The sequence below is a fragment of the Sapajus apella genome, unplaced genomic scaffold (assembly GCF_009761245.1).
Source record: "Sapajus apella isolate SASKATOON/1434 unplaced genomic scaffold, GSC_monkey_1.0 scaffold17, whole genome shotgun sequence".
NCBI lineage: Eukaryota > Metazoa > Chordata > Mammalia > Primates > Cebidae > Sapajus > Sapajus apella.
Window position 1 is genome coordinate 28,037,033 of NW_022436957.1, and position 13,288 is coordinate 28,050,320.

The 13,288-nt window shown below is 33.7% G+C and overlaps 1 protein-coding gene across 11 annotated transcripts in view; it reads right to left on the minus strand.

The window, feature by feature from the left end:
- The window catches only part of DMD (dystrophin), a 2,282,798-nt gene that overhangs the window by 1,417,071 nt on the left and 852,439 nt on the right, over nucleotides 1–13,288 (minus strand). For all 11 annotated transcript variants that reach the window (XM_032285804.1, XM_032285805.1, XM_032285797.1 and 8 more), the window contains one exon: nucleotides 3,464–3,705. In XM_032285804.1, the coding sequence (XP_032141695.1) occupies nucleotides 3,464–3,705 (242 nt within the window). The remainder of the gene's footprint in view (nucleotides 1–3,463; nucleotides 3,706–13,288) is intronic.

A 13,288-nucleotide genomic window follows, 5' to 3' on the forward strand; every position in this document is an offset into this window, starting at 1 on the left:
TAACCCCTAAAATATTAAGAACCAGTCCTGACAAGCATTGGGATATGAGCTAAATACGCACTCTAATGTTATAAAACCTCTCCAAATAAAAAGAAGCACTGAGAAACATGTTATCATAATTTACTTACCTATCAATAATCACAGCAGAACAATATATATATTTGCCCTTGTATGAATAATATTAAGCTTGTCTTGCTAAATATTTTACCTGAAGTGATTCATCAAATTGATAGGCACCAATGGGTCTGAGAGAAAGACTAAGGGGTGATAAAGAAGTGACAATAGACTCTGGAACTTTGTGGCTGCATGCAGTAAAATAAATACTTTCACTTAGGATGACTTCCTCAATCTCCAGACAATATTTAATATATAAAACTTCTGGTGATCTCCATGTGCTTCTCAGGTTAAGACCAAGATACTAGCAGGTCCCAGAAATAATTGATTTGCATCCTATTTGTCTGTCTTTTCCTCTTCATCTCTCCTCCCACTCCCCTGCCCCTCTGTGTTTAGCATTTACAATGATCTTCATCCAGGTGCATGGCCTTTATTGCTCCCTCTTGCCATATTCATTCTGCCTGAAGTCTTTTGCTTCACTGTTTTCTTACCTAATCCCAACTCATCACAAAGGCCTCAACTTAAATGTTCCTCCCTCAAGGAAGATGCCCTTCCTGGCCTTATCAGGCCTGATTTTGCCTGTTAGTCATTCTCCCAAAGCTCTGCATCTTTGTCTAAACCACTGTTCCTAGCAGAAAATTTAAAAATATTGATTGATTACATTGCTTCACATCTCTCTCCTATGCTTTCCATAAATACAGTAAAAGCAGGGTCAATGAATGCTCACTCTAATATTCCCAAAACTTAGTGCTATGGGCTAAATTGTGTCTTCCAAAAGTCACATGATGAAGTCCTAACCGTCAATGAGACGGCATTTGGTGACAGGACATTTAGGAGGTAATTATGTTTACACGAGGTCATCAGGGGTAGGGGTCCTAATCCCTTAGGGATTGGTGGCTTTATAAAAGGAGACGGAAAGAAAAAGAGGGAGAGAAAAAAATAGCTCTCTTTCTCTCTCTCCATGTATATACACAGAGGAAAGCCACGTGAGGACAGAGTGAGAAGTTGGTCATCTGCAAGCCGAGAAGAGAGCCCTCATCAGAAGATGAAGGTGAACCCTGTCAAACCTTGATCCTGGACTTTCTCGCCTCTAGAACTCTCAGAAAATAAACCTGTGTTGTTTAAGTCACCCAGTCTATGGTATGTGTTGTGTTAGCCTGAGCTGACTAATACACTCAGTATCATTCTTAGACACATTAGAGACACTGAATGTATATATTTTATGCATGAATGGATTTTGTAGGTGCTATTACTAACTACTGAGGGAATGTGTTCTCTTTCTGGGTCCATGAGGGGACATAGTTTTAAGGGCAAGAATTTCCCAGTGCCATGCCCCCCTCTCAGCTCTCTCCATCTGGGAGATTTAACAGTTTATGTTTGAATTTTGTGGGTGCAGGAAGAAACTAAGAGTCAATCACCCCAGCAGAAGTTTAAAGGAACTCCTTTCATTGGCCACAGGAACTTGGGGAGGTACGAATTTCTCCCAGGATAAATTCCCTTTCTCCTTCACCCACACCAGATTTGCAGCTCTCTGGAATCCCCTCGCACATGGTGGGAGCTTCCTTTCCCCTCTGATATTTCCCCTCTGGAATCCCCTCCCACACTCTTCATGGAAGTCTTTCTCTTCTTCTCCTTTCCTTCTCTTTTCTCTTCCTAAATAAAATCATCTTTCTGCAACCCTTTTTGGTCTGATATTTACTTTTACGAGCATACGGAGCACCTGCAGTGGTTCTAGCTCTTATTCTTTAAAAGATTGGAGGCCAAGAACCCACAGCATTATCTCAAGGGAGCTGTCCCTCACCAGCACACGAGAAAAAACTCTGGTTACACTACTATATCTGAATCTCAAGAATCTGGTAAGGTAACATCAGATTTTTTTTTTGCAAGAAATAATGTATTTGGATTATTCCTCTGATTCACAGGAAAAACAGCATGGGTTCTATTCTAAAATTATAAAATGTATCTAAATGTAGAAATTCCTTAGAGGTGCGTATTTGCCTAATAAGTCAACTGACTTATTCAAGGTATTCTTATCCAAAAGTATACTTTCTGTATTTGTTTATTTCCTCAGCAAACTTATGCAAGAACAAAAAATGTAGTAATGCTATAGGTCCAATATCTGAAGAAGAACCATCAAGTCCTTCAGTTGTTTTTCTCTTCAAAACCGCTTTGAATTTCTCACCACTTTTTGGGTCCAATAACTTTTCTAAATCAACCACGTCACCTTTTCATGTCTATTCTACCTTTATTTAAACCATTCTTTTTAAATTATGCAAATGAAACTCCATTCCTTGTCTTTTGTATTAAACATGATCATCTCGACCTATCATTAAAGGTTCATCCTAGAAAGGTTTTAGTCCGTCCTCTAATCAGTTTCTCACTCCGCACGAAAAGTACATAACTCATAGTAACAATGAAAACAGTTTAGGCTATTTTCATTATCATACAGCTCTTGTTTTCTTCCACTTGAAGGCATAATTATTTCATCTTTTTTTTCAGGCCCTTTTGTCCACTTACATTTTGTTTGCCCCTCCAGACCAGGAGACTGACATTTACAGATTACAGTTCCTTGTCCTTTGCCTTACGATTCAGTTTAGTCAGTGAGGAGCCCTGACAAGATTCTGAAGGCAGGGAAAAAACTGAAGTAGGGTGTTTATCTGACTGCATTTCTGTAAGGATTCCTTGAGCTAGCTGGCCATGCTGCTTTTACCATGAGGATCTGACTCTCTCCTTCTAAGTTTCTGTAACTTTACTCTCCCTGATCCTTTCCGGACTAAAAGTGGTAACAGCTCTGATGGTGGATTACTACACTACCCCACGTGGTTCCTCTGTCCTCCAGCTACATTTAAAAAAAAAAATCTCTTTGTAAAGAAACCTTCCTCAAATTATCCTAATTTGAGAGGTCCCTCAGTTTTAAATATTTTCCTTATTTATTCAATAACGTAGCATCCAAGCTTTTTATTAATCCGTGTTCGAACTATTTGCATGAATTCCACTTTTTCAACATATGACCAGCTTTCACTTGTCACAAAGGAAGACTTCCAAAGTATAGGGCATTTTTTAACAGGATACATGTGGTTTCCACGCTCCTAAACTGCCTCATCCTTTTGCAAACCAACACAATCAATTAGCTGTGTGTAACTACGCCAAATACAATTTTAGAATCCGGGTATCTATGTATTACCTATTTAAACTGATTTTCATTGATTATATTTTGATCTTTATTGTGCTTAGTGAAATCCTTACATGGTGAAAGTTTAATTACTAAATACTTTGTTCTTGTCTTCTTGAAAATTGCCAAGAAATACCTATTGATTATGCTCCAAATGGAAGGAGAAAAGATCCTTACCTTACAAATTTTTAACTGACTTTTAATCGTTGCTGGCTCTGATGTCGTGGTGGGTTGGATTTTCAACCAGTTTTCAGCAGTAGTTGTCATCTGCTCCAATTGTTGTAGCTGATTATAGAAAGTGATGATGTTGTTCTGATACTCCAGCCAGTTAAGTCTATCACTTAGCAACTGGCAGAATTCGATCCACCGGCTGTTCAGTTGTTCTGAGGCTTGTTTGATGCTGTCGGCATTAACACCCTCTAGAAAGAAAAAAATAATAATAAATATATCCCCTGAAACCACAGACTGAAAGAAATGATCTAAAAGCCAACACATCCTAATTATAAAAGTATTCACCATATGAATGATTTCAAACTAAATCAATAATTTACTAAGATACAGATGTGTACATATGATTTTAGATAATTCATTGTGAATTACTAGACTTGTGTCACAACAAAGAATATCAGTACCATCAAGTAATGAATAAAAAGACATAAGATGCAGAAAAGTAGAATATACCTAAATAAAATATTAAATAAAAAATTAAATAAAAACAAAAGTGCTCAAAGCTTTAATGGTAGCTGGAAGGTTGATCATGAACAAATAACATTTTGGGTATTTTCAGATACATTTTAAATATCAGGCATATTACTCACATATACTTCCCCAAACTAATTTACATTTTTAATTTTAAAAATGGGCTTGGAAATTCATAGTATTTTTATAGTTTTAAAAAGTGGAAAAGAAATTACCCAAAATTAACTATTCTTTATTTCTTTTATAGAAGACTAGAAATAAACAGATTGCCCATGGAGCAAAATAATTAAAACATGTACTAGGAAAAATAACCTTTCTAATATGAAACATTTTTAAATTTATAAATGTAGAAGTTGACATGAAAGTTTTACAATCATCTATGGTAATACCGAACCCAGAAAACTTTATCAAGGGAAAAATGGAAACACAAGCACATCATTATCACCATTACCCTTCTGGAGTACTACTATGTACCATGAAATATACTATGTCATTTCATATATGATGAATGCCAGGACAAGTACATATTATTCTATACATAGCATGAAAGCATGGCAACATCATGCTATGCTATGGATTAAAATGTTCAAACTCTCTAAAGTCAGTTTACAAAATTTAGACTTTCTTAGATTTTTTAGCTTAGTTTTCTTAATAAATGACATGGTATAAAAAAGAAAATAGATGGATACCATGCATTTTAAAACATAGCTACATTAGCACTGATAACTTTTTTATACTTTTGAAATACTGAATATTTAAATGTTTTATATGCCAACAATGACCTACAGGGATAACAAGAGATCATAAAATCACTTTGTTTCTTTCTCTAGGTTAAAATACCTAAAAGGTAGAAGAGTACGTTGGTAGAAGAAGAGTTGGTTGTCTAAGAGAATCTACTTTTATAAATGTTCATCTTACTTAATTTTCTGATACTATGAATTAGTTAACAGGAAGATAAGTTCTTACAAAGTCTGAAGAACGTCTCTAGAAACATAAGGCCTGTGGTTTTGCTAACTTGTACATGCCTCCCGCTTTATCCTTTTCAAAGACTAAAAAATACATGTAGATGTGAATTCAACAACTATTTTATTTTATCCTCTTGCACTTCCCTCTACCCTGATATTCTAACGTTCTGTTTGTCAAAATGATATTAATAGTGCCAAACCATGTCCCTCAATTCATTTTAAACACGACTGTAACTTCACTAATTTCAAAGTATAATGCTACTAAAGATAGCAGTGAAGGAAACGAACTTTGCAAATAATATTGGCAATTATTTTTCCTTCTTCCCTGATACATTTTTAATGAGATACAATGGAAATAATAGAGTGTAAAAAGACAATATGTACATAGCTCCATATATCTAAGTATAAAAGAAGTCCGTGGTTTGTAGGAGCTAAATATTCTAGCATACTCCTAATATTTAAGGAAGCAATTGGTCTTATTGAGACATCTGCACATGTGGTGTTATATGCTGTTTTTGATTACTAGATTTTAAGAATGATAGAAAAGTGTACCAAAATATTATTAAGGGATGCCATTAAGTAACTGTTTTTATGAAATGACCACATTTGGTATAAAGTATAAGAGAATATGAAACTTCAATCACATGGGCACTCCATTTGAAAAAAAGTATTATGATAAAAAGTTAACATGTCTGGAAAATGAAACTTTATAATTAAAAAATATACAGGGGAGAATTTTTAAATTATGTTAGTTAATAACAAAAAATGTGGCATGGATCTAAATGATCAGATATTTAGGAGAAATATTTTCAGCATATGCTTAACTTGAACAAGAAGTTAGAAGAAGGAAGCCCATTAAAGGTAAAAAGTCAGCATAAACCAGGCATTAAATAGGCAAAAAAAGAAATGGTAAATTAAATTAAAGGGACTGATAGACTGATGGCTGGACTGAGTCTTATTTAACATTTGCTAAATGATAAGGGAACATAGAGAGAAGCCACTTTGTGTCCCTGAGACAGGTCAACCGTACAAATGGTAGCAAATAAAAAAATAGAACTATAAATTGATTTTCAGTATGGACGTGGTAATTTTGTAAAATGATAAAACTATAGTGAAGTACCAATAGGTTCTGCAGTGTCTATTAAAGCCTAGGGATAGGTTTTAATGAGTCATTGCTGATCATTACACAAAACTCTGTGTTGTGCCCCAAAAAATGTTGCATCTATGTGTCACAGTAAAAGAAATTTAAGTGATGGAGAAAAGTCAACTTTGTAAAAATTCATAACGCTGAAATTTATAATATGCTCTACTTATTTGCATATTAATCTTTATAACTGAATGCAAGCTATTAAAATGCAGTAATAGGTAAAAGAACAACTTCTATATTAGCATACAGGGGGAGGCAGGCACAAAGGCAGAGAAATGGCCAGTGAGAACTCTGGTGTTAAATAGACCAGAGTTCCAATTTGACACCCCTTACTAGATGTGTGAAATGAGTTCAGTTATTTAATCTCACTGGATCTTATTTTTCTCATCCATGAAATGAGGATTAAAAATAGAATTGACCTCACAGGATACTTATCAGGGTTCTGAGTTAACATATGTAACTTATTTATAACAAACTCTGACACATACTAGGCAACCAAGACATATTAGACAATGTCATATGGAGGAAATGAAAAAGAATATTCAGAAAATAAGAAGACATCAGGTCTCTTGTGTTAAGACTAGGGGGAGAGGAAGTCTTCTTAATGACTGAAACAGGCCATGCATAAAAAGTTAATAATACTGTTTTAAAATTAGTCATAATTATATGTAACATAGGACTAATATGGGATATAGAAGGTGTATTTATACATTTTTTAAAGAAATTATATCAATAACCAGGGATCCTTTGACCACAGGACTTTGAGGCTGCAGTGAGCTATGATTGCATCACTGTATTCTAGCCTGGGCAATGGAGAAAGAGCCTGTCTCCAACTAAAATAAAAATAAAAAGAGAGTTTATTTGGGAATCCTGGAATATTATGCCATGTTTATAATCATTTGAGAAGGAAGTTATAAAGAAACCAAAAATTAAAAAAACAAAACAAAACAGAATTTTCTAGATGTTACTAGAAATGACAAAATGTTGGCCAGAGATAATCAGAAGTCTTGTTATGAAAGATTTGCATGCACTGTATTAATTCAAAACTCCTCTAGAAAATGTCTTCTCTGGCAGTATCTGATAGAATTCTCAGCTTGGAGTAGAAAGAAAATAACTACACTGTACTTATGAACTCACTCAAGATCAAATCAATAGTGTTCTCTATATGAATATAAACATTATGGGACCAGTGTACACAGAAGCCAAAGCCACACACAAACAAGCACACAATCTCTCTTGTGCCAGATTTGCTTTAAAATACTTGGGCAGGAGATGGGGAGCACTGTCACATGTCACATTAATGTACTGTTCTTAATTAAACTTAGAAATGCCATTACTTCAACTTTATGAATTAATTGACCATCTATATGCCAGGACTACTGTTGATTTTCTAAGAAAGTCCCTTAAAACTTTTCTAGAATAAAAAAAAGAGTTCGAAGTGTTTTCCAAGTAAATATTCACGTATGAATAATTTTACTGTTATATATGTAATTGTTTAATGTGTATTTCATAGAATTATGCTCCTTAGTGCAATGGAAATTTTAAGTTTTGTAAGCATTTGTAAGTGTAAATATCTGCAAAGTTTTAAGAGTCAATCATCTGAGCATCTGTTTTCTAATTTTGTGTTAGCTATTTAAGAATACAAATACTAACGCACCAGGCATTATGAACAATACTTATGGAAACCATTTTGTTGTAGCACATTAGAATCTCAGGGATAATGGATCATAATCCGTTCACATCTCATATTCTAAACAACCCCTGAAATAGTCTATGAATAAATATATTGCACCCAGAGGAAATGGATCATTACTTGAAGTGCATCCATTAATTTTATTACTTGTGTACAGTGCATAACAGACTGTTAGAATAATTTTAATTGTGCACCACCTTCCATGCAAGTACTTCAAAACTGCCACTTAAAGTGAAGTATTCCTCATCAAGTACATTCATCATTAGCCATGAAGCCAGGCTAGAAAAATGCAAAACCAGGGTTTCCAGGGCTCTTGAATTAAAAGAATATTTGAAATAGAAACTTAAAATAAAGCTGCTAATAAAGAGTCTCCTATTTTTGTTGCATTTTAAGTGAGGGTTATTACAAGTCCATTTAGCATTGACTATAATAGCCTAAAATGTAATAGAGGTATATTGAAAACCCATGAAGACAAGTTTTGAGGCTAAATTTTAAAGGTTTCTGTGACCACACTGACTTAAAGTAATAGCTTTTAAAAATTAATGGTATATATAAAAGTAATACCCCCCCTAGTGAGGACAATATACATTTTACTAATACAGCCCTTTTGTTTTTCTATTTTCAAACATCACAAAATTAGAAAAAAGTCAGATTTTTACTCATGTTTGTTTTTGCCATTCATTGCCCACAACAGCAGTGACAGCAACGGTCTCTTCCTTTCACACACACGGACACACACATGCTCATGCCTGAGCATGCAAGTTCACCCGCGTGCATGCGCACGTGCACATACAAGCACAGAGGCTCTTCCTTTTGGAGATTAGAGTTAAACCAAGAAAAATGTGCCTGTCAATTAACAACATTTACTGAATGTGAACTCTGTGTAGAGCATTATACCAACTGTCATGTGGAGAAAAAGGAAATATAAATCAAACTGCCCAGTAGTGAGGAAGGAATAAAAGAAGAGGAAATACGTGCAACTGTGGAAGGCTACTCATTCATGATGGAGGGGCTGGGCTACTACAAATGGTGCAATTTCCATGCCCCATTCATATACAGACTATTTGCAAAATGTCTTGCTATTAAAATATGTGATTAGAAGAGCTGCTGTTCCTAAAAATCTTTCCAGTGATCATGAGAGTTTTAGCTTTGAGATGAGCCAAACTGACTATAATCCCTACCCTCACTCATCTGACAAAATGCTATTGCCCAAACTCAAATAACATAATTCACATGAAATTATCTAATGAGCTATGAACCAAAATATAAGAAAAAAAAGATAGTTGCTTGGTTAATGTTATGGATAAGAAGAGCCCTTGTCAGTGTTACCATTCTCTGCTATTTAATTACAATAGTTAGCATACTTATCATTAGGTATCACCTTAAACACTATAATCTAGCACTCAGGGAATGATAGTTTTGAGATGTTCTTTAGTCTAATATACTAATAATTACCACTTTTATTTAAATATGTCCTTAATGTGATTGTCTTTAGACTCTTAATTAACATGCAAAAAATTAAACATAGCAATTGAAAATGAACTACAATTTAATGTAGAAAATATCACTAACCCTATTAGATAATTATAGTATTTCCTCTAGAAATTGTGGTGAAAGCATCTTATAAACTTAAGAAGGATAACCTGACCTATGCTTATATAAGTTTTGAAATAAGTGTTTTGATATGATTATATTTGGGTAATTTCAGTATTAATACAGAAAACCACTTTATTTAAACTAGGCTCTTTGTGTTATACCTGATTGATTAGACTGCATGTACTCATGCAATAACACTATTTTACAAAAAGGATTAAATCTAATTCTAAATAAATTAAAATAGGCATATGTTTAGGTATAATCACATGTATATTATTTTAGTCCTAGATATTCTAAAAATCCGCAATCTCAATAAAAGGCCTTGATCTTGATAAGCATCATTTTAAAAACTGCTCAAACTAAAATAGCAGAAAACCATTATTAGTTAGCAATACTATTAAAGCATTAGAAAGATTACTTACTATATTTATTAGCTACATTTTTCTAAATTTCTAAATTATTTACAACACTTTGCATTTAAATTAAGAAATGTATAAACCTTAAATAAAGTTATATTGCATCTTTCAAAATAAATAAAGAATTTGCAAACTCCCTTTTCAATGTACACAGCTACGGGAACATATAAATACATCACTAGGTACCCGATCTCGCCTTTCACTTGCCCTAATTAAGTTAACAATTTCTTGAGACCAGGGTTATGATCCTAATCTTACATATTGAGGGTAAGCTGCATGAAAATTTTAGCTATCCAAAAACGTCTCTAGTAAAAAGAGGTACTTTGCACCATCCAATATTGTCATATTTATACAACCAATTAATGATGAAATAAGAACAGTAAATTAATTTTAATGTTAGTTCAAACAAAAAACACAGCTAAGATAGAAATAAATCAGTTAAAAATTATTCCATGCCAAAATGCTAGATTCTTTTTTAGTTAAAACTCTTCCTTTAGTAGCTTCTCTTTTTAGTCTATCATCGTGAAAGATCACTTATACTCTGACCAAAAAAAGTGCAACAACCACAAGGGAAATATCCATGTATAGTTTTAAAGTAGGCAGGCAATTTGGCCAACTCCTATCTTTGGTTAAAAAGTCCAAATAAATTAGGTCTCTTAGGTCTCTTATTATCAACTCTTAATATATAAATTATTACTGTAAAATTAACAATATGGTTAATATTAACTGTTTTAAAATTCTATATACAACTATTCACATTTGATAAAATATAGTCAAAATGAAATTTATCTTCCAATTGATCATAACTTCTATGTGACACTGAAAAACTGTACATGTTACTGGAAATATTGTTTCCAGGACACACAACAGATTTTTAACAATACTTTGCAATATCAAATGAGGGTCCCTTCTACATTGTAGCCATGGTAAATTTTGTACTTTCAACAACCATAAAATCCTACCCTGTCTTCTTAGCACATTTCTTAAATTCTTTCAAGAAATTGCCTGCAGGACAAATAGATTTTGTTTTCTGCATTACTTAAGTGATGTTAAATCTTCATTGCCTCATAGATATTTAGAAATAGACAAAAATCATTTGGAAGGAAATATGCCTGATGTACCATTTCAGGTCAAAACTAAAGTAAAAGTCAAGTTATGAGAAATTATTTTTTCCATCTTAGAATTTCATTCTGAAAGTAAATTGAAGAGTTATGAAATTATTCTAAATTTTTAAAAAGTAATATAACCTTAGGGCAAATTATTTTAAGTAGAAAATTCAGTTTTCTATGCATGTACTAGTATAGATACACATAAAATAGAGTTCATAGAATTTTTTAAAATATGTAATAGCTATATTCATGTTATTCTATGTATTTTTACAGTATGAATGTATATTAAATGTTTTCATTGTGGTAAGCATACATCAAATTTATATATAAATATATATACACATATATTTATAATATATATATTTCATTAGTGGCATAATAAGATAACATTCTACAAGAGTGATTTATCTTTTTTTTGTCTTTTTTTTTTTTTTTTTTTTTTTTGAGACAGAGTCTAGCTCAGTTGCCCAGGCTGGAGTGGAGTGGCATGGTCTCTGCTCACTGTAACCTCTGCCTCCAGCGTTCTCCTGCCTCAGTTTCCTGAGTAGCTGGGATTACAGGCGCCACCACTATGCCCAGCTAATTTTTTTTAATTTTTAGTAGAGATCATGTGCTTTCACTCTGTTGGCCAGGCTGATATGAACTCCTGACCTCGTGATTTGCCCGCCTCAGCCTCTCAAAGCACTGGGATTACAAGCATAAGCCACTATGTCGGGCCAAGAGTGATTTATCGTTATCTTAATTTTTGAGGAAACTACACGTGGCTAAAAGGAACCGCATTTACATCAGATCCCAAATGAAGTACACTGATTCAGCTCTCGTTTTCCTTTCTATAAAAAAATGGCAAGAGTGTATGTGTCTTGCATGGTTGTGAGATTTATTATATCTCTGTAGCCTAGGCTTGGGAAGGAAGATTATGGACTTACAAATTTAAGAGCTTTAATACAATAATTTTTTTTTTTTTTTTTTTTTTTTGAGACGGAGTTTCGCTCTTGTTACCGAGGCTGGAGTGCAGTGGCGCGATCTCGGCTCACCGCAACCTCCGCCTCCTGGGTTCGGGAAATTCTCCTGCCCCAGCCTCCTGAGTAGCTGGGATTACAGGCACGTGCCACCATGTCCAGCTGATTTTTTGTATTTTTAGTAGAGGCGGGGTTTCACCATGTTGACCAGGATGGTCTCGATCTCTTGACCTCGTGATCCACCCGCCTGGGCCTCCCACAGTGCTGGGATTACAGGCTTGAGCCACCGCGCCCGGCTAATACAATAATTTTTGGAATTCTAGTTTACAAAAATCTTAATTTGTCTTTCAGCTTTATGAGCCACACCAGTTAACTCTAGTTTTGGGCTCTATACTAAAGGAGCTATTATGATTTAAGGTAGCAGTACCTCTGTAATACACCTGAAGAGGTACTCCAGGCACTTAGCATGTGTCTAGCTTATCTCACAAATTGCACATTCATAGAAAATAAATATTATGTAATTTGTTCTTTGAAAGGCAGTAGAAGAACAAATAGATAAGTTACAATATTTGAGCCTTTTTTTAGTAATTTCATAAAGTGTTTATTTAATAAGGAAACAGAGCTATGGTTATTTTAAATAGTCATTCTAGTTATGGCCCAAACTTGAGCCTAATGATATATCTGTTACACCATATCTTTAAAGGTAGAACAAATGGATAGTATAAAATTTGATCAATAGAGTCAACCAAACAGGAATGTCTCAAATCACACGCTCACCCCACAGTACTCTCTGGTACCTGTTCAATGTTAGGATTTTCCTTCAGATACATTATTAATTATTTTCACACCAAAATTACCAATGTCATTACCTCCATGACTGCCTTAATTTGCTTTGCTAAACAGAATTTGGTTAGTCATTTACATTTTGGTTAGTAAATGATATTTATTAAGGACCTACTACATGTCCTGATTTTTATACATGCCTCTAAAAATTAGAACTATGAGGGAAATAATCTAGAAAACTAATATTGTCACTGCATGTAGTTTTACTTACCAAAAATTCAAAATCATTCCCTTAATTTCTAAACGCTTAAATTATTTCTGAATAATTCAGTGTTTGTTGCTATCATATGATCTAAAGTGAGGTAATCTTGATATATAATTATGAAATGAGGCCATTTAAAGTATAGCTCTTGCATCAGCTTATTAAAATGAAAAATTGGTAACATAGTTTCTAGGGGGAACTTACATAACAACTTGAAGAATATTTTAACATCACATAATTTTATGAAACATGAATATGCTGTTAAATTCATCAGTTAAAATTACCAAGTAACATACATGTAAATAAAAATCTATTAATATTTTCGTTTTCTGTTCTTTAACTTGTTCACTCAATTCTCAGCTGTTACATTTGC